Source organism: Staurois parvus, unplaced genomic scaffold (assembly GCF_062004578.1).
Source record: "Staurois parvus isolate SC_StPar_1 unplaced genomic scaffold, SC_StPar_1.0 ptg000325l, whole genome shotgun sequence".
NCBI lineage: Eukaryota > Metazoa > Chordata > Amphibia > Anura > Ranidae > Staurois > Staurois parvus.
The window spans coordinates 567,405-590,389 of NW_028318121.1; the positions used below are offsets into that span (position 1 = coordinate 567,405).

At 44.7% G+C, this 22,985-nt stretch overlaps 1 protein-coding gene across 1 annotated transcript; it reads right to left on the reverse strand.

The window, feature by feature from the left end:
* Nucleotides 1-379: 379 nt before the first annotated feature.
* Nucleotides 380-2,344, reverse strand: LOC149457340 (E3 ubiquitin/ISG15 ligase TRIM25-like). Its single transcript, XM_089683867.1, has one exon. The coding sequence runs from the start codon at nucleotides 2,342-2,344 to the stop codon at nucleotides 767-769; it is 1,578 nt and encodes a 525-aa protein (XP_089539993.1). The 3' UTR covers nucleotides 380-766.
* Nucleotides 2,345-22,985: the final 20,641 nt, after the last annotated feature.

Consider the following 22,985-nt stretch of genomic DNA (forward strand, 5'->3'; position numbering starts at 1 on the left):
CGGGCCCTCAGGCAGTGCTCGAGTTCTCGAATGGTCAGTCTGCCCCTGGTGTAATATATAGGGGACAGTCAGTGTACAGATATAACACTGATATCCGTTCACTGACTATTCCCTGTATATAACACTGATATCCGTACACTGACTATTCCCTGTATATAACACTGATATCTGTACACTGACTATTCCCTGTATATAACACTGATATCTGTACACTGACTATTCCCTGTATATAACACTGATATCCGTACACTGACTATTCCCTGTATATAACACTGATATCCGTACACTGACTATTCCCTATATATAACACTGATATCTGTACACTGACTATTCCCCGTATATAACACTGATATCTGTACACTGACTATTCCCTGTATATAACACTGATATCTGTACACTGACTATTCCCTGTATATAACACTGATATCTGTACACTGACTATTCCCTGTATATAACACTGATATCTGTACACTGACTATTCCCTGTATATAACAGAATTCCCGAATGGTCAGTCTGCCCCTGATAGATAGATAGATAGATAGATAGATAGATAGATAGATAGATCACATGCTCCTCGCTGACCAATAGAGAAAAGCCTTCACTATAATTGGACAGTTCTTCCAGCCAATCATAGACATCTGTGAGGGAGAAATAGAGACGTCTCACAGTAATATATGGATCATAGAAAACACTGCAGGACTATTGGCTGAATGTTCCACCAATCCCGTCCCCCCTCCCTGTGATGTCACCACTCTGGGAGGAGTTCTCACTTTCCCCGATTCCCCCCACAGATCTTTATACAACCTCCCCATACACCTATCCCGGCATGGAGGGGCTCAGTGAAGGTGGTGGTGAAGGTGTGGAGGTGTCGGATCGGGTCACACAGATCATAAAAGGAGATCCGCCCGGCCTCATAATCCAGATATATCCTGACTCTGGTGCTGGGGGGATTGGGGGGTAAGAGGGTCTCTTTACTGTCATGTCTCACCCCACACTGATCACCATTCCTGTACAAACCCCAGGACTTGTTATTATATCCAATCACTGACTGCAATTCTCTCCTGTCTATACTGGGGTAACACATCCCGACTCCCCATCCATCTGACCCCCCAACATCTACTTCCCAGTAATGTCTCCCTGAGGAGAAACTCCGACTGCTCAACACCTGAGGACAATACTGAAATCTCTCTGGTGTTTCTGGACGATTCTGGTTTCTATCTGACCTGGATACAGTTTTCCTGTCATCTGATATATGTAGAATATTATGAGCTGTGTTTCCATCCAGTAATATGTCCTCAGCTCCCTGTATATAGAAGGATACATTTCCCTCTGTTATTATATCAGATAATGTGTGTAATGTGTGTGATATCCCAGCCACATCCAGCCCCCCTCCATCATGGAGGAGTTCCTCATGTCTCTCTCTGTCCTCATTATCTCCATCCTCAGTATCACACAAGTCACCTGTGTCTGATTCCTGTAGGACAGTCAGTGGATCCGTCATGTTACACAGCTCCTCAATGTCACGCATCTTCCTGGACAGCTCCTCCTTCTTTATTTCCAGATCCCGGATGAAGATGGAGACCCGCTCTGCCCTCCCGGAGATTTCCCTCAGGACTCTCTTCTCCAGGTCTTCCAGACATCTCCTGAGATCTATAAACAGGGCAGTGACTCTCTCGGTGTCACCAGCCTCTTCTTCTTCTACTTTCCTCCTGTGTTCCTGCAGACTCTGGACTCTTTCCTCTATCTCCTCTCTCTTTGTCAGAAGTTTCTGCAGAACATTCCTCAGTGTCTCCTTCTTCTTCTCAGAAGCCTCATCCAGCATCTCCACCTGGTGTCCTCGATGTTCTCCAGCCAATGTGCAGGACACACAGATACAGATATTATCTTTAGTGCAGAAATACTTCAAGACTTCCTTATGGACGGAGCATTTCCTGCTCTCCATGGACAAGGTGGGGTCACATAAGATGTGTTCTGGGGACTTTTTGTGGACTTTCAGGTGTTTATCACACAGAGAAACCTCACAGAGCAGACAGGATCTAACAGCAGGTACAGGAGAGTCCACACAGTGAGTACAGAAGACCCCGGACTCCTCCTGATCAGGCTGAGCAGACAGGAAATTCCCCACTATGTTACGCAGTGTTATGTTCCTGTGCAGTGCAGGACGATCCGGAAACTTCTGTCTGCATTCAGGACAGGAATATTCTCCAGACCCCTCCTGCGCATCCAGAACACGATCAATACAGACCCGGCAGAAGTTGTGTCCACATCTCAGGTTTACAGGATCTGTATAAATGTTCAGACAGAAGGAACATTCCAGTTCGGCTCTCAGATTAGCAGATGCCATCGCTGACAGGAGAAATGAAAGTCTCTGACACCGGGGAAGAATGCAGCTGGGAGGTGTCACTTCCTCCTACACAAGGCGAGGCTGGGCTGTGACTTGTACTTTGTTCATAGGATTCACTGTGATGGATTTGGTAAAATGACTATTTTGTTTCCTAGTGAATATATATATATATACGCTATTTCTATACGTTTTATAAATATTTACTTTTATACTTTAATACATATGTTGTGTGAATATTTTCTGCCTGCTGGGCTTTGTGGTACTATAAGAAATCCTTGCTTAAGAAATGTCTGCTCACACACACTGCCCCCCTCCCACCGTGTGATTTGGAAGACAAAAGAATGTTTTCCTAAAAGATAAGGCCTGGAAGAAGATCACACGTATACCATGACGGAGATTGTTTTCGTGTGGAAATGACCAATCAAAGACTAATATAATTAGAGATGAGCGAATTTCTCAAAATTTGATTCGGCTGATTCGGCGAATTCCAGTGTGAAATTCGATTCGATGCGAATTTCTTCGCTACGAAGATGACTTATAAAAAGGGTTTCTAGGCTTCAGAGAGCCTTTAAATTAGTGCAGAACACTGTACCTTTAATTTAAATGCCCTTGGAGATGAGGAAAGAGAAGGAGAAGGAGAAGGATGAGAAGAAGGAGAAGGATGAGAAGAAGGAGAAGGAGAAGGATGAGAAGAAGGAGAAGGAGAAGGATGAGAAGGAGAAGGTTGAGAAGAAGGAGAAGGAGAAGGATGAGAAGGAGAAGGATGAGAAGAAGGAGAAGGATGAGGAGAAGAAGGATGAGAAGAAGGAGAAGGATGAGGAGAAGAAGGAGAAGGAGAAGGATGAGAAGAAGGAGAAGGATGAGAAGAAAGAGAAGGATGAGAAGGAGAAGGATGAGAAGAAGGAGAATGAGAAGGATGAGAAGAAGGAGAAGGAGAAGGATGAGGAGAAGAAGGATGAGAAGGAGAAGGATGAGAAGCAGGAGAAGGAGAAGGATGAGAAGAAGGAGAAGGATGAGAAGAAGGAGAAGGAGAAGGATGAGAAGAAGGATGAGAAGAAGGAGAAGGATGAGAAGAAGGAGAAGGAGAAGGATGAGAAGAAGGAGAAGGATGAGAAGTAATGAGAAGAAGGAGAAGGATGAGAAGAAGGATGAGAAGGATGAGAAGAAGGAGAAGGATGAGAAGAAGGAGAAGGATGAGAAGGAGAAGGATGAGAAGAAGGAGAAGGAGAAGCAGAAGGAGAAGGATGAGAAGAAGGAAAAGGAGAAGGATGAGAAGATGGAGAAGGAGAAGGATGAGAAGATGGAGAAGGAGAAGGATGAGAAGAAGGAGAAGGAGAAGGATGAGAAGAAGGAGAAGGATGAGAAGAAGGAGAAGGATGAGAAGAAGGAGAAGGATGAGAAGAAGGATGAGAAGAAGGAGAAGGATGAGAAGAAGGAGAAGGAGAGAAGAAGAAGGGAGAAGGATGAGAAGAAGAAGGAGAAGGATGAGAAGAAGGAGAAGGATGAGAAGAAGGAGAAGGATGAGGAGAAGGAGAAGGAGAAGGATGAGAAGAAGGAGAAGGATGAGAAGAAGGAGAAGGATGAGAAGGAGAAGGATGAGAAGAAGGAGAAGGATGAGGAGAAGGAGAAGGCTGAGAAGAAGGAGAAGGATGAGAAGAAGGAGAAGGATGAGGAGAAGGAGAAGGATGAGAAGAAGGAGAAGGATGAGAAGAAGGAGAAGGATGAGAAGAAGGAGAAGGAGAAGGATGAGAAGAAGGAGAAGGAGAAGGATGAGGAGAAGGAGAAGGATGAGAAGAAGGAGAAGGATGAGAAGAAGGAGAAGGATGAGAAGAAGGAGAAGGATGAGAAGAAGGAGAAGGATGAGAAGATGGAGAAGGAGAAGGATGAGAAGAAGGAGAAGGATGAGAAGAAGGAGAAGGAGAAGGATGAGAAGAAGGAGAAGGATGAGGAGAAGGAGAGGATGAGAAGAAGGAGAAGGATGAGGAGAAGGAGAAGGAGAAGCAGAAGGAGAAGGATGAGAAGAAGGAAAAGGAGAAGGATGAGAAGATGGAGAAAGGATGAGAAGAAGGAGAAAGGATGAGAAGAAGGAGAAGGAGAAGGATGAGAAGAAGGAGAAGGATGAGAAGGAGAAGGATGAGAAGAAGGAGAAGGATGAGGAGAAGGAGAAGGATGAGAAGAAGGAGAAGGAGAAGGATGAGAAGAAGGAGAAGGATGAGAAGAAAGAGAAGGATGAGAAGGAGAAGGATGAGAAGAAGGAGAAGGAGAAGGATGAGAAGAAGGAGAAGGAGAAGGATGAGAAGAAGGAGAAGGTTGAGAAGAAGGAGAAGGATGAGAAGAAGGAGAAGGATGAGAAGAAGGAGAAGGATGAGGAGAAGGAGAAGCAGAAGGAGAAGGATGAGAAGAAGGAGAAGGATGAGGAGAAGGAGAAGGAGAAGCAGAAGGAGAAGGATGAGAAGAAGGAAAAGGAGAAGGATGAGAAGATGGAGAAGGAGAAGGATGAGAAGAAGGAGAAGAGAAGGATGAGAAGAAGGAGAAGGATGAGAAGAAGGAGAAGGAGAAGGATGAGAAGAAGGAGAAGGAGAAGGATGAGAAGAAGGAGAAGGAGAAGGATGAGAAGAAGGAGAAGGATGAGGAGAAGGAGAAGGATGAGAAGAAGGATGAGAAGAAGGAGAAGGATGAGAAGGAGAAGGATGAGAAGAAGGAGAAGGATGAGGAGAAGAGATGAGAAGAAGGAGTAGGAGAAGGATGAGAAGAAGGAGAAGGATGAGAAGAAAGAGAAGGATGAGAAGAAGGAGAAGGATGAGAAGAAGGAGAAGGAGAAGGATGAGAAGAAGGAGAAGGATGAGAAGAAGGAGAAGGAGAAGGATGAGAAGAAGGAGAAAGATGAGAAGAAGGAGAAGGATGAGGAGAAGGAGAAGCAGAAGGAGAAGGATGAGAAGAAGGAGAAGGATGAGGAGAAGGAGAAGGAGAAGCAGAAGGATGAGAAGAAGGAAAAGGAGAAGGATGAGAAGATGGAGAAGGAGAAGGATGAGAAGAAGGAGAAGGAGAAGGATGAGAAGAAGGAGAAGAAGGATGAGAAGATGGAGAAGGAGAAGGATGAGAAGAAGGAGAAGGAGAAGGATGAGAAGAAGGAGAAGGATAAGGATGAGAAGAAGGAGAAGAAGAAGGATGAGAAGAAGGAGAAGGATGAGAAGAAGGAGAAGATGAGAAGAAGGAGAAGGAGAAGGATGAGAAGAAGGAGAAGGAGAAGGATGAGGAGAAGAAGGATGAGAAGAAGGAGAAAGATGAGAAGAAGGAGAAGGAGAAGGATGAGAAGAAGGAGAAGGAGAAGGATGAGAAGAAGGAGAAGGAGAATGATGAGAAGAAGGAGAAGGATGAGAAGAAGGATGAGAAGAAGGAGAAGGATGAGAAGATGGAGAAGGAGAAGGATGAGAAGAAGGAGAAGGATGAGAAGAAGGATGAGAAGGATGAGAAGAAGGAGAAGGATGAGAAGAAGGAGAAGGATGAGAAGGAGAAGGATGAGAAGGAGAAGGAGAAGCAGAAGGAGAAGGATGAGAAGAAGGAAAAGGAGAAGGATGAGAAGATGGAGAAGGAGAAGGATGAGAAGAAGGAGAAGGAGAAGGATGAGAAGAAGGAGAAGGAGAAGGAGAGAAGAAGGAGAAGGAGAAGGATGAGAAGAAGGAGAAGGATGAGAAGAAGGATGAGAAGAAGGAGAAGGATGAGAAGAAGGAGAAGGATGAGAAGAAGAAGGAGAAGGATGAGAAGAAGGAGAAGGATGAGAAGAAGGAGAAGGATGAGAAGAAGGAGAAGGATGAGAAGAAGGAGAAGGAGAAGGAGAAGGATGAGAAGAAGGGAGAAGGATGAGAAGAAGGAGAAGGATGAGAAGAAGGAGAAGGAGAAGGATGAGAAGAAGGAGAAGGATGAGAAGAAGGAGAAGGATGAGGAGAAGGATGAGAAGAAGGAGAAGGATGAGAAGAAGGGAGAAGGAGAAGGATGAGAAGATGGAGAAGGAGAAGGATGAGAAGAAGGAGAAGGATGAGAAGAAGGAGAAGGAGAAGGATGAGAAGAAGGAGAAAGATGAGAAGAAGGAGAAGGATGAGGAGAAGGAGAAGCAGAAGGAGAAGGATGAGAAGAAGGAGAAGGAGAAGGAGAAGCAGAAGGATGAGAAGAAGGAAAAGGAGAAGGATGAGAAGATGGAGAAGGAGAAGGATGAGAAGAAGGAGAAGGAGAAGGATGAGAAGAAGGAGAAGGAGAAGGATGAGAAGATGGAGAAGGAGAAGGATGAGAAGAAGGAGAAGGAGAAGGATGAGAAGAAGGAGAAGGAGAAGGATGAGAAGAAGGAGAAGGATGAGGAGAAGAAGAAGGATGAGAAGAAGGAGAAGGATGAGAAGAAGGAGAAGGATGAGAAGAAGGAGAAGGAGAAGGATGAGAAGAAGGAGAAGGAGAAGGATGAGGAGAAGAAGGATGAGAAGAAGGAGAAAGATGAGAAGAAGGAGAAGGAGAAGGATGAGAAGAAGGAGAAGGAGAAGGATGAGAAGAAGGAGAAGGAGAATGATGAGAAGAAGGAGAAGGATGAGAAGAAGGATGAGAAGAAGGAGAAGGATGAGAAGATGGAGAAGGAGAAGGATGAGAAGAAGGAGAAGGATGAGAAGAAGGATGAGAAGGATGAGAAGAAGGAGAAGGATGAGAAGAAGGAGAAGGATGAGAAGGAGAAGGATGAGAAGAAGGAGAAGGAGAAGCAGAAGGAGAAGGATGAGAAGAAGGAAAAGGAGAAGGATGAGAAGATGGAGAAGGAGAAGGATGAGAAGAAGGAGAAGGAGAAGGATGAGAAGAAGGAGAAGGAGAAGGATGAGGAGAAGAAGGATGAGAAGGAGAAAGATGAGAAGAAGGAGAAGGAGAAGGATGAGAAGAAGGAGAAGGAGAAGGATGAGAAGAAGGAGAAGGAGAATGATGAGAAGAAGGAGAAGGATGAGAAGAAGGATGAGAAGAAGGAGAAGGATGAGGAAGAAGGAGAAGGATGAGAAGAAGAAGGAGAAGGATGAGAAGAAGGAGAAGGATGAGAAGAAGGAGAAGGATGAGAAGAAGGAGAAGGATGAGAAGAAGGAGAAGGATGAGAAGAAGGAGAAGGATGAGAAGAAGGAGAAGGAGAAGGATGAGAAGAAGGAGAAGGATGAGAAGAAGGAGAAGGATGAGGAGAAGGATGAGAAGAAGGAGAAGGATGAGAAGAAGGAGAAGGAGAAGGATGAGAAGATGGAGAAGGAGAAGGATGAGAAGAAGGAGAAGGATGAGAAGAAGGAGAAGGAGAAGGATGAGAAGAAGGAGAAGGATGAGGAGAAGGAGAAGGATGAGAAGAAGGAGAAGGATGAGAAGAAGGAGAAGGATGAGAAGAAGGAGAAGGAGAAGGATGAGAAGAAGGAGAAGGATGAGAAGAAGGAGAAGGATGAGAAGAAGGAGAAGGATGAGAAGAAGGAGAAGCAGAAGGAGAAGGATGAGAAGAAGGAGAAGGATGAGAAGAAGGAGAAGGAGAAGCAGAAGGAGAAGGATGAGAAGAAGGAAAAGGAGAAGGATGAGAAGATGGAGAAGGAGAAGGATGAGAAGAAGGAGAAGGAGAAGGATGAGAAAGAAGGAGAAGGAAAGGATGAGAAGATGGAGAAGGAGAAGGATGAGAAGAAGGAGAAGGAGAAGGATGAGAAGAAGGAGAAGGAGAAGGATGAGGAAGAAGGAAGAAGAAGAGAAGGATGAGAAGAAGGATGAGAAGAAGGAGAAGGATGAGAAGAAGGAGAAGGAGAAGGATGAGAAGAAGGAGAAGGATGAGAAGAAGGATGAGAAGAAGGATGAGAAGAAGGATGAGAAGAAGGAGAAGGATGAGAAGAAGGACAGTTCTGTGACAGTTTCTGTCTATTCTGACAGTTCTGGGACATAACTCCATACAGCTGTTTCAACCGCTGTATGGAGGGAATGTCATGGAACTGTCAGAAATAGACTATTAATGACAGTTCTGGGACTGTCCTTCCATACAGCGGTTGAAACATTGTATGTATTTGTTTCCATAAATGGATCCATTTATGGAAACAAATAGATACAATGTTTCAACCGCTGTATGGAAGGACAGTCCCAGAACTGTCATTAATAGTCTATTTCTGACAGTTCTATGACATTCCCTCCATACAGCGGTTGAAACAGCTGTATGGAGTGAATGTCCCAGAACTGTCAGAAATAGACTATTTATGACAGTTCTGGGACATTCCCTCCATACAGCGGTTTCCGGCAAAAAGTGTATGTGCAGAGTTCCTCTATTCTGCAGATACACTTAGAGGAGCTCTGCAGATACACTTAGAGGAGCTCTGCACATACACTTTTTGCCGGCTTGGAATTATTCTTATTTTCATCCTACTTCTTCTTCTTCTTCTTCATCCTCATCCTCTTCTTCTTCTTCTGAGGATGAGGATGAGGATGAAGAAGAAGAAGAAGAAGAAGTAGGATGAAAATAAGATTAATTCCAAGCCGGCAAAAAGTGTATGTGCAGAGCTCCTCTAAGTGTATCTGCAGAGCTCCTCTAAGTGTATCTGCAGAATAGAGGAACTCTGCACATACACTTTTTGCCGGCTTGGAATTATTCTTCTTTTCATCCTACTTCTTCTTCTTCTTCATCCTCATCCTCAGAAGAAGAGGATGAGGATGAGGATGAAGAAGAAGAAGAAGAAGAAGTAGGATGAAAAGAAGAATAATTCCAAGCCGGCAAAAAGTGTATGTGCAGAGTTCCTCTATTTCTGACAGTTCTCTCACAGCTTCTTCACATGTACAGTGGTTGAAACATCTGTATCCTAAATGTAAACTAATAGATACAATGTTTCAACCGCTAAACATGTGTTCCTTCTGTCAGAGAACTGTCAGAAATAGCGGAGCTCACTGCAGGGACACTTTTGCCGGCTGATCGGGAAATCTTCGATTCGCGCACCCGAAGTAGGCAAAATTTCGGTTTCGCCGCGAATCGAATATTTCCTGAAATTCGACTCGAATTCCGGTTCGCCTGGTTCGATTCGCTCATCTCTAAATATAATGCTTATGCTAATGTCACATGACTCTTGCATCATTTTGCATATATAAGTTCACTTTCTCATTATAATAAACTAGATGTATTCATAGACTGAACTTGTGTGTCAGAGTGAGTCTCTTCCAATGTGCGCACATTCCAAAGCTAGCGTCATAAATTAGGACAGGAACAGATAAGCACCGGACATTTTTAGTCCTCGACTAAATCAACTGGTGCCAAGAAACCCGGGAACTCTGGGTAATTGTCAGGGCTCCCAGGTATGACCAGAGGTGTGTGACTGATGCAGGGAAACGCAGACTTCAGATATGTGATAAACAATACAATTTATTAACACTAACCATACAAACATAAACGCAGTGCAATACTAAACATAATACAGTGCAAACCAACCCAACCAACCACCCACAGATAACAGTACATACAAGCAAGCGTCGTCAGGCAGGCCGGGTCAATATCAATTGGGCAGGTAGGTACAGGGGGAGCAAGCAGAGAATGGTCGGGGTCACAGGCCAGGTTCAGCAGGTAGCAAGCAGCGTAGTACAGAGGTTCAGGCAGAGGGATGGTCAGGGTCACAAGCCAGAGATCAAAACAGGTAACAAGCAGCGTAGTACAGAGGGTCAGGCAGAGGGACAGAAACAGGATGCAGGACAGATACAGGGCCCAGGACAAACACACACCAAGGCAGAGTCTGTGGGTCTGGCCATCTCTTAAATACCCCAGCATCATCAGTTCCAGGTGTTAGCTGGCTGAAAGGTTGAGTCTCTGATTGCTGGGAGCACCCGCTGGCCAGCCCTGGTACTGCAGATCAAAAGGCAGGTGAGTCCCACCATTGCTGGCCAGTCCATTCCTAACAGTAATGAACCTGCAGCCAGCCGACCTGAAAGGGCATTAGGTGTCAGTCAAACTGGACGGGACGGAGATTGATCACCTCTGGAGCATGGTAAGATATATTTTGCTATCTTACCATTGCTTATCCTGTCTTTGTTGTTGATTCATACCTGTGCCTAGTACGGCTGCTAAAGGTCACTAAAGGCAGGTAACTTTGCTTGCCCGGAGTTTATTTCATTCTTACCTGCATGTGCTTATCTGTTACCTGGTTTTATGTTTTTCTGTTGTGTGTTTTTATGTATCAGTCTTGAGGTGGAAGAGGAGTGAACCTACTGAGGGTTTTGACACATAATTTCTCTTGGGTGTGTGGTAACCTTGTGTGTTGACCACAAGAGAGGAGGTGTCGGGTACGCGTCACGGTAGTGTGGCAGCGGGTGCCTTAGCCATGTTTGGGGCTAGGAAGAGTTACTCAGTGATCTGTACTCATAGCCCACCAAGATAGAATGCTATGTTATGTCCTAAATGTGTGTCTGTAAGTAAATGTTTGCCGTTTATAACAGAAGGTTGGGGTTTGTTATGGGTTAAGGAAAGTCTGGACAGCAGCCTGTGAAGTGTCTTAGATTTCTGTTAGGAAGGACAGAGAAGGGGGGAGGAGATGGGTCAGACGCTGATAAGATCCCTAGAAAGGAATGTTGGCACGTGATCTGGTTGCACAGAGAGAAGAGGAAAAGTATGTGGAATTAAAGACAAGGAGGTTTAAAAAAAAAAAAAAAGAGAAGAAAGATGTCTTAGTTGACAAATATTTGCTGAAGACAGCAAGGAGCTTGGTATAATGTAGCCAAAGTTATCCACAAAGAGCAGTGGACAGAACAGGTATTGCTACAGGAAAAAAAAAAAACTGTTTATGTGTACCATTAATGTGTTAAATATTGAAAAGGATTACTGGCATGTCATATTGTGAAGAGGTGTGAAGGAAGTGAAGCAATTAAAAAGGTATCTAAAGTAGCAAAAGTTTGTAAGCTGAAGGACAGGACTGGCATAAATTATTGTAGGAACAGAGAGGAATTTTATGTGATAAAGGTTTGCTGAAAGTGACAGAAGCTTGGTAAAAAAAAAAAAACTGCAAAAGCGTTGCATAAAGAAGGATGGTTGGAAGAAATTCAATAAAATGGCGATTGTATAATGTATGTGTATCATAAAATTGAAAATGGAAGTGTGCTAAAACCACCGCCCTATGATGATAGAATCCAGAACAAAGGAGGCCAGGAACAGTCCTGCCCAGCCCAGTGCACTTCCTGATGGCAGCCATCTTGCTGCACCTGCTTTGTCCCTTCCTGCCCAGCCCAGTACACTTCCTGATGGCAGTCATCTTGCTGCACCTGCTTTGTCCCTTCCTGCCCAGCCCAGTACACTTCCTGGAGGCGGCCATATTGGTACACCAAATTAGACAACTGGAAGGCCAACGCCTCGAGTGAGCCACCTCTACCCAGTGTGTCCGGTCTTACAAGTCAATGGTACATTCTACGTAGCACCGGATGTGCTGAGCAGAATCCCAAGTTGTCTATGGTCCACAAGACCCGAAGATATTGGACGTTTAAAAGGTACCCCCAATTATGGTGGAACTGAAGCCTGGAGCTCCCCTACCCAGGAAACCACAGTACCCACTGAAACCAGCGCAATCCAAGGCCATTTCGAAGCAGGTCAAGTCCCTTGTGGCAAATGGTGCACTCATACCTTGTACCTCTCCATGTAATACACTTTTGTTCCCGATAAAAAAAGAAGACACCCAAAGGAGAACCAGAGAAGTACAGGATGGTACAGGACCTCCGAGCAGTGAATGAAGCCACTGTCTTAGAGACACCTATCGTTCCAAATCCCCACACTTTACTCACAGGGGTACCTCCAACAGCAAAGTATTTCACCGTGGTGGACCTGGCAAATGCATTCTCCGGCGTTCCCTTGTATCCTCCCTGCAGATACTTCTTCGTTTTTACCCATGAGGGGCAGCAATACACCTGGGCAGTTACGCCACAAGGGGGCGCAAAATTCCCTGAGCCAGTTTGCCAAAGCCATGACCACCATACTGGGCACGTGGCAAAAGGAACATTCGACAGTGGTCTTTCTTCAATATGTGGATGACTTTCTCCTCCGTGCTGATGACCTGCCCACGGCTGAAGAAGCCTCAGAGAGTTTAATATGTTACTTGGCACACCAAGGCTGTAAGGCCTCTAAACCGAAGTTGCAATGGTGCTCTACAACAGTCGTGTTCTTGGGCCACTGCCTCTCACATGGAACAAGGCATCTTATGGAGGAAAGAGTTAAGGCCATCCAGAACTTGCCACTGCCGTTAGGCCAGCAGCCACTCCACGCCTTTCTTGGCCTCATATCCTACTGTAGGCCATAGATTCCTGATGTTTCTTGGTTTATGCAACCATTCTACGATGCTCTCAAGTCTGAGCCCTTCCATCTGTCCGAAGAGGCCGACTCCAACTTTTTTTTGGCTCTAAAATGCTTACTTTCTTCAGCCCCAGCCCTAGGTCTACCAGACTACGAGAAATTTTTTTCAAACTGTTCGTATCTGAACGCCAAGGCCATGGCACAGGAGTATTGGCCCAGTCCCACGGAGACTGTCTACAACCCGTAGGCTACTACTCATGCCGTTTGGACCCAGTGGCTAGAGGAGCACCCTCGTGTCTGCGTGCAGTTTTCGCTGCTCCAGCTCTGCTGGATAAGACCTCTGATATCGTACTGGGACATGAACTTGTTCTTCTGGCACCGTATGCCATTGCTGGCATTTTAAACCAAGTCCAATCTAAACATTTGTCCACAGCGAGGCATCTTAGACTACAGTGTTCCCTCCAATTTCCTGATAACGTCACTCTCCTACTTTACCAAACCCTGAATCCGGCCACTCTCCTCCCCAATTGCTGAGGGGGGTAATGAAGGTAATGCAGAAAGTGGAGAGGATGATGGAGCCACTGAGCCTCATTATTGTCTTGAAGTGATGAAAATGGAAACCTTCCATCTCCCCACAATGAGTGAAACACCACTGCAGGACCCAGACTTCACCTTTTTTGTAGATGGCTCCAGATATGCAGACGATGGAGGCAAATATTATACAGGATTTGCGGTCATTACTGCAGACACAGTCCTACAGGCAAGAGCCCTATCGCCAGCAATATCTGCACAGGGAGCTGAACTTCGAGCACTCACAACAGCATGCCAGATGGCGGAAGGAAAAAGGGCCAATATCTACACAGACTCCAGATACGCCTTTGGGGTGGCCCATGACTTTGGACCCATATGGAAGGCAAGAGGATTTATGACTGCGGCAGGTACGTCCATAAGACATGGAGCAGCCATTGGACGACTGCTGGAAGCACTCCTTCTACCCATTCAAGTGGCTATTCTGAAGGTAAAAGCTCATGGGAAATTAAACTCCTCAGAAGCCAAAGGCAATAATCTGGCAGATTTGGCGGCAAAACGAGCAGCCATGGGACCACCAGAAATGGAAGGAGAGGTGACCGGAGCATGGAAACTAATATTCACCTTACAGACCTTACCTGTGGACAGAAGCTACCTCAAGGAACTCCAAGAAGCAGCAAGTCCAGAAGAAAAAGAAAGCTGGAGACGGAGAGGAGCTATTCTCAAAGATGGTCTGAGTGCAACAAGAGGCTTTGTTTACCCAAGAATATGTTTCCAGCTGTAGTCCAGTGGGCACATGGAGCAGCCCATCTGTCAAAGAGCCTCATGAACTCTTTTATCAACAAGTACGATATAGCGCCTGGAATCACCACATTGACGAACAATTTTTTGCAGAACATGTGCCATCTGTGCAAAAATGCAATACGGGACGCACAGAGAAGACACCACAGAAACACTTGGACAAACCCCTATACCCTTTTTAAAGGATACAAATTGATCATATCCAGATGCCAAAGAGTGGGCGGTTGAGTACACCCTAGTGGTGTTGGACAAGTTTTCCAGTGGGCCAGAGGCCTTTGCTGTAACTAACATGACTGCTAAAATAACTGCGAAGAAACTCCTCACTGAGGTTGTATGCAGATATGAATTTCCAGAGGTGATAGAGAGTGACCAGGGCCCCGCCTTCACAGCTTCAGTAACCAAAGGAATATGGGCGGCATTAGGAGTCACTCTGGCGTTCCATACCCCCAAAGTAGTGGAAAAGTAGAAAGAATGAATGGCACTCTGAAAGCCAGAATGCTAAAAATGGCCCAAGAGACTGGCATGAGTTGGCCAGACAGTCTGCCTATTGCCCTATTTAGTGTCAGATACACACCAAGAGAGAACACTCCCTATCCCCTTATGAGATTTTGTTTAGCTCAGCCCCCAGACTTGGTTGTTATTTTCCACAACAGTTGCAATTACAATTTGATGTGTTAACTGATTATGTGACTGTATTATCACGTGAATTAACCCGTATCCATGTCCAAGTGTTTTCTCCATTCCAGATTCTGAGTCAGATACAGGAACTCACAGCCTATTACCTGGAGATTGGGTATTTGTAAAGACATTTATGAGGAAACATTCCCTTGAGCCAAGATATGATGATTCCTTCCAAGTTCTGCTGACCACAGCCCCTTCTGACAAGGTGGCCGGGAAGAACACTTGGATACACGCCTCCCACTGCAAGAAAGTCCCAAACCATGAGGAAAAGGCGTCATCTACACCATGACAACTATGTTGTATATCCTTTTTCTTATAAGTCTGACAGAGGCTCAACAGGTGGATATCACCGAAATAGGTGACACCACTATATTTTGGTACAACTCATCCAACACTCATGTAGCTATTTTCACCTTTGATTTCTGTAGTATAGATCCCATGTGGTGCTATGACCATAATCTATATGATCTTGACACAACGAGCATGTTCCGATAGTAGTGACCAGGTATACATATGTGTCATGGATGATTACTGGGGACCAAAAGATTAGAACCAGATTGGAAGGGATTTGGACTGGTGAGTATGCTCTTACAAAGGTCATTATGCCTCTCCACATCCTAGCAGAAAATACCCCTGACCCAATGCCTGGCCATAGGAGGAAGCAAAAAGCTCCTTCTGGCAGTTTTGACCCACATGTGTATATAGATGCTATTGGAGTCCCAAGGGGGGTGCCTAATAAATTTAAAGCCAGAGACCAAGTAAAGCAGGCTTTGAATCCCTGATTCCCATGATAACTGTTAATAAAAATGTAGATTAGATAAATTATATATAATACAACCAACAGAGGTTTGTGAATTACACCAGGGATGCCCTTCAATGAATTGTTGACCAGTTAGCCCCTACATCCTATATGACATTCCAGAATAGAATGGCTCTGGATATGATTTTAGCAGAAAAAGGAGGTGTCTGTAAAATGATAGAAGGAACCGGAACATGTTGTACATATATTCCTGACAATACTGGCTCGAATGGTAAGGTTACTCTGGCTATAAAGAAATTGGAAGATCTGTCAGTTGAGTTGAAAAAGAATTCAGGGATCACAGACTTGTGGGATCAATATTTCAGTTGGATGAGTGGGTGGCAAAAGATACTTGCCCAAATAGGGGTAACTGTATTAATAATTCTGATTCTCCTGGCCCTGGTTGTATGCTGTGTTATACCATGTGTGAGGAAATTGATGAGCAAAGCAGTAGACAACAGAACACCTACCTTCCTGAACCAGGAGCAAGAGGATCTCCATATGGTAGATGAAGGAAAACATTATACCCCATTACGGTCCCTCCCCGCCAATAGTAATCTCACAATTTTGTAGGGATAGCATCTGACTTCCTTATGTACAAAGTCTGTGGCAAGGGGGGTGATGAAATAGTCATCACCTGTCTAACGTGCAGCATAAAAGAGTTCCAAGGTACATAAGGACAGATGAGCTAGGCTTTATAGGGACAGAGTAAAATAGTCATTTTAAGGGGGGACTGTGATGGATTTGGTAAAATGCCTATTTCGTTTCCTATTGAATATATATACAGTTGCAAGAAAAAGTATGTGAACCCCTTGGGATTACGTGGAGTTTTGCATGAATTGGGCATAAAATGTGCTCTGAACGTCATCTAAGTCACAACAATAGAAGAACACAGTCTGCTGAACATAATACTACACAAACATTAGATGTTGCCATGGTTTAATTGCACATAACATGTAAACATTCACAGTGCAGGGAGGAAAAAGTATGTGAGGCCCTAGCTTAATGACTTCTCCCAGAGCTAATTGGAGCCAGGAGTGAGCCAAACTTGACTCCAATCAGTGTGATGATATTGCATGTGTTGCTGACAGCTGTCCTGCCCTTAAAAAACACACACCTGTTTTGGGTTTACTGGTTTCAAGAAGCACTGTCTGATGTGAACCATGCCTCGCATAAAAGAGCTCTCAGAAGACCTACGATCAAGAATTGTTGACTTGCATGAAGCTGGAAAGGGTTACAAAAGTATCTCCAAAAGCCTTGATGTTCATGTGTCCACGGTAAGACAGACTGTCTACAAATGGAGAAAGTTTAGCACTGTTGCTACTCTCCCTAGTCCTGTAAAAATGACTGCAAGAGCACAGCGCAGAATGCTGCATGGGGTAAAGAAGAATCCCAGAGTGTCAGCTAAAGACCTACAGATATCTCTGGCACATGCTAACATTTTTGTTGACACATCTACAATAAGGAAAACATTAAACAAGAATGGAGTACATGGGAGGACACCACAGAGGAAGCCATTGCTGTCCAAAAAGAATATTGCAGCACGTTTGAAGTTTGCAAAAGAGCACCTGGATGTTCCACAGCACTACTGGCAAAATATACTTTGGACAGATGAAACCAAGATTGAGTTGTTTGGGAAGAACACACAACACTATGTGTGGAGAAAAAAAGGCACAGCACACCAACATCAAAACCTCATCCCCACTGTAAAACATGGCGGAGGGAGCATCATGGTTTGGGGCTGCTTTGCTGCCTCAGGGCCTGGATGGATTGTTGTCATTGATTGGAAAATGAATTTCAGAGTTTATCAAGACATTTTGCAGGAAAACGTACGACCATCTGTCCGCCAACTGAAGCTCCGCAGAGGATGGGTGATGCAACAGGACAATGACCCAAAGCATACAAGTAATTCAACAAAACAATGGCTGCAACAGCACAGAATACGCCTTCTGGAGTGGCCCAGTCAGAGTCCTGACCTCAACCCGATTGAAATGCTGTGGCATGACCTTAAGAGAGAGATTCACACCAGACATCCCAAGAATATTGCTACACTGAAACAGTTTTGTGAAGAGGAGTGGTCCAAAATGACTCCAGATCGTTGTGCAGTTCTGATCTGCAACTACAGGAAACGTTTGGTTGAGGTTATTGCTGCCAAAGGAGGGTCAATCAGTTATTAAGTCCAAAGGTTCACATACTTTTTCTCCCTGCACTGTGAATGTTTACATGTTATGTGCAATTAAACCATGGCAACATCTAATGTTTGTGTAGTATTATGTTCAGCAGACTGTGTTCTTCTATTGTTGTGACTTAGATGACGTTCAGAGCACATTTTATGCCCAATTCATGCAAAACTCCATGTAATCCCAAGGGGTTCACATACTTTTTCTTGCAACTGTATATATATACGCTATTTCTATAAGTTTTATAAATATTTACTTTTATACTTTAATACATATGTTGTGTGAATATTTTCTGCCTGCTGGGCTTTGTGGTACTATAAGAAACCCTTGCTTAAGAAATGTCTGCTCACACACACTGCCCCCTCCCGCCTTGTGATTTGGAAGACAAAAGAATGTTTTCCTAAAAGATAAGGCCTGGAAGAAGATCACACCTATACCATGACGGAGATTGTTTTCCTGTGGAAATGACCAATCAAAGACTAATATAATGCTTATGCTGTTGTCACATGACTCTTGCATCATTTTGCATATATAAGTTCACTTTCTCATTATAATAAACTAGAAGTATTCATAGACTGAACTTGTGTGTCAGCGTGAGTGTCTTCCAATATGCGCACATTCCAAAGCTAGCGTCATAAATTACGACAGGAACAGATAAGAACCAGACATTTTTAGTCCTCGACTAAAACATCATTATATGGAGGGACACCAATATTGAAAGAATCTCCTGCAGAACAATGTGCCTGTCTCAGGAAAATATCGGACACTTTGTTGAAAATTAGGGCCGGGGTCAACAAACGTTCGTTCACAACTGATTTTCTTTCCATACAAGTGAACAGGCATGCAAAAACAGATTGAAACTGTCACAGATTAAAGCAATAAAACTTCTACTAAGCTGCCCCTTGTAGTCCTACAGACCAGCAGACAAGCCGATACGTCCTCACTGGTAGTTGTACAACTCTAAGGCTGCATTCACACTGGAGGGTTTTGTAGCTTGAAGATCCAAGATCCAAAAACACTCAAACTTAAAAAATCAATTGTTCTCTATGGCACCTGTTCCAATGATCAGGTGTGAAGAAGCCCCAAAGAGAACAATTCATTTTTTCAGTTTGAGCTTTCATGGATCTTCGATCTTCAAGCTACAAAACCCAACAGTGTGAATGCAGCCTAGGGGGGCCACCTCACCCCTTTACACCCCGAACACATTTTAGTTACACAGGTTCTGGGGCTGATGAAGGTGGGAATTCCACTCACTTGATGCCTTATCTGCCTTCAATTAGCCCCAGAACCTGTGTCATTCATATGTGTTCGGGTTTAACCCCTCCCCTACCGGGCACTTCTACCCCCTTCCTGTCCAGGCTAATTTTCAGCCTACAGCGCTGTCGCACTTTGAATGACAATTGCGCGGTCATGCAACACTGTATCCATATGACATTTTTATAATTGTTTTCACACAAATAGAGCTTTCTTTTGGTGGTATTGAATCACGGCTGGGTGTTTTATTTTTTGCACTATAAACAAAAAAGCAAACAATTTGAAATTTTTTTTTTCTTTGTTTCTATTATAAAATTTTGCAAACAGGTAATTTTTCTCCTTCACTGTTGTGCATTGATGAGACTGCACTGATAGGTAGCACTGATGGGCAGCGATAGGCAGCACTGATGGACACTGATAGGCGTAACTGATGGGCACTGATGAGGTGGCAAGGATAGGTAGCACTGAAGGGCAGTGATAGGCAGCACTGATGGGCAGTGATAAGCAGCACTAATAGCTGGCACTGATGAGCTGTCACTGATGAGGTAGCACTGATGAGGCAGCACTGATGCTGCTGCACTGATATGCAACAATTATGGGCACTGATGGGTGGCAATGATGGGCACTGATGGATGACACTGACAGCACTGACTGGCAGCACTGCTGGGCACTGATGGGTGGCACTGCTGTGCGGCACTGCTGGGCACTGGAGGGTGGCACTGCTGGGCAAAGGTGGGAGGCACTACTTGACACTGATTGGCACAGGTGGGTGGCACTACTGGGCAGTGCTGGGCACCGATCGTCAGTGCCTTGATGATCGTTGCCAATCCATCCTCTGACAATTGCAGGTTATCAGCAGTACATTCCTCATTCTGTGACAGTGTGAGGAAAGTGCAGCCGATAACCGGCAACTGTATTTACCGGTGATCTGATGTGACATTGGACACGGCTGATCACGTAGTAAAAGGTCGCTGTGATTAGCTTTTACCACATCACATGATCACTGTGTCTGTAGGAATCATGGAGATCGCCGGGTGCGCTCCCCAAGGGGTGCCCTTGGGGGGGCGTTCTGGGAGGAACTCATATGATGCCCTCCCTGGACTGGACAACTGCGCTGTACCCATCATTCGGCTATAGCATGGTTGGCAAGTGGTTAAAGGGATGAGGTGGCCACCCTAATGCAGCCTAACATGCAAAGCTGTTCTGTATCTTGTAGTCCCACCAGCAGGCGCCCTGTTCTGTCCTTGTTCCTGCACAGGACTATAGAGGACTATAGACGTCGGCCATCCTCACCTCATGAATGATATAATCAGCTGACGGCTAGTCCCTGCTAAGCTTGGCTACCTGTCCTGCCACAGCCAATCAGAGTGGCTGCATCCTCTCAGAGAGGCTCAGATCAGCAGATACCATGGCTGATCCTGTCCTGCCACAGCCAATCAGAGTGGCTGCATCCTCTCAGAGAGGCTCAGATCAGCAGATACCATGGCTGACAGCAGAAAGCAAAGTGACAGTGAAAGTCTCTGACACCGGGGATAGAATGCAGCCAAATGTTTAACCCTTTTGCAGCCGGGTCCATACGCCAAAAGCAGTCAGATGGCTCCTCTGCCACCGATTGCATCCACAGCTCCCGGTTCCGGTGACCCCCCATGTAACTGGGAGAGCCATGGTGGGTGCTGGCGGGAGGAGGGGAGAGAGGAGTGTGGATGAACATCCGCTCCCCTCCCCTTCTTTGTGTGACCTGAAAGGTGACGTCCATGACATCACTCACGGGTGATGGCTGCCGATTTCCCGGCTAGAATAGCCGGGAAAAGATGTATTGCAATGAGGTTTGCATTGTAATACCTCTAATGGAGCCCAGAGGAGACATTGGGGGTCTTTTAGACCCTGCATGTCTCAATAAAGAGAACCTGTCACCAAAAAAATCATCACATAGGGGACTTTGTGTCCCCTAAGTGAAGAAAAAAAAAGTTAAGTAAATTTTTTTTTTTGTAAAAAAATAGTTACACCCAAAGATATAACATCCCCCCTGAAAAAAATGTTGAGGCCCCCCCACCCCCACATATACACACATATGACCGTAAACACACGTCAGGGTGTCTACATGGGAAAACATCGATTGTGACACGTTACATATCGCCGCACACGCCGGAGGGAGATACGTTAGGGAGTAGAAGGAGTTTGTGTAGAGAGTCTGAGAGACGAGGAGTGAGACTCTGGTGCTGGCCCCCATGGGACTTAGTGGGGCCCCTTCTACAGAAATGTAGTGTTCCAGTGATTGATATTCCCCAACTGGTAAAGTTATAGGTAAAGTTGATCCAGGGAATAACTGATTGCCTCTCGGGGGATCAGGAAGGAATTATTTCCCCTGTAGGAGCAAATTGGATCATGCTTTGCTGGGTTTTATGCCTTCCTCTGGATCAACAGTGGGTACAGGATTATAACTTCTTTTTTTTATGGTTGAACTGGATGGACTGGATGTTTTTTTGGCCAGACTAACTATGTAACTATGTAACTGGGGTATACCCGGAGATGTCCTGGTGCCCTGAATAGGAGGGAGATAGGAACAGGACATACTGTAGATTGCTTAGGAAAGTACCAATGGAAGTTGAATGCCTTGAAGTTGTGAAAGGAAAGCTTTGAAAAGTTATACTTCTTACTACCATTGACCCATCCATTGATCTGGTACCTGGCTCTGCCAGGGTGAAGTGTCGGGCATAGTATTGTACATGTGTTGGTGAATGTATGCCTTGTTTGCTCCCTCTGGGAGTGGGGACTCACATTAATGTGGAATTAGGGGGTGAGGCCTGTTAGGGGTACCCGGGAATGATACTTTATGCCCACGTTCTTAATGCCCGGCCTACATACTGTATTCATATGAATAGTTATATGGAGGATCCCAGATCATAAAAAGGAGCTCATAGAGAACAATATGTCTGTCTGGGGAAATAAAGGTCATTGTGGGAAAAATATTCCCTGGATATGGAAGTGTGCTTTCTTCCTGTGAAATCCTCTTCACTAAAACTCAAAAATGTCTCACCAAGTGGAGAGAAATCGGCTCATCCTGCATTCTATTGCCAGATTGCCCATACTGACCATGAAATTCAGCTGACATACTGTATGACAACGTTGGGTCTGCATTCATACTCTTCTCTCCCTATCACCATTAAAGAGAGAAGGAACAGCGGCTGCACATCTAACAGTTTCCAACAAGATGGAATATCTCTGTGTGCTGTAAGCCTCTGACGTTATGAGGGGTCCATTACGGTCCTCTAAGGACAATAGTGCCCGCTCATCACAAGTGGTTCTCGAATGAGGATCATCATTTCCAAAAATCGACAGATTAATGGTCACCCTAGGATAAACTCCTTCTTTCCATTCCCAGTCCTTTACCCTCCGAAGGTCATGTGTGGTGCTTTCTGATGTTTATGTTCATTGAGCACCTAGGAACTAGGAAATGCTGATTGCCTCAAAAATGCCAGAGACATCAGAAAATCTATTGATGGAACCTGAGGAAAGATTATAGTCCCATGTAAGGACTAAGTCCTTGAAAACAGAGATCGAAGAAGCCAGATTCCCAGGTGGGTTAACTAAAGACACATTGGCCAAAGAGGTATGCTTAAAATTAGGTCCTCCCTCATTTATACTACCGCTAGTCCTGGTAGGGTTAGTGATAAGATCTCTCTTTATATTGATTTTCCTAATGAACTTGTGGCATCCATAAAAGTCTCACATTTATTTATCTTATGAGGAGGGGCAAATTTCAAGCCATGATTTAACACATATTTCTCATTATCAGATATTATAGAGGAACTGAGATTAAAAAGGCCTGTGTCACTTATACCCGCCTTCTTTTTTGAGCAGATCCTCCTCCCCCCTCTGGTGCCTCTTTTTGTTCTATGACCCTTTTTTCATTTAGGTTGGCCTTGGGAAAAATGGGAATTATTACTAGGTCTCCAAGACCCTTCATTATCATTAGCATGATAGTTATCATATGATGCTCCATTTTTTTGAATACCCCACATGGTTGTGTTCCCACTGAGGTCTAAATGTTTTTGAAGTAGCTGGAGAGACATTCCCAAGAGCATGATGATTCTTCCTATAGGGATGTTCAGTAATATC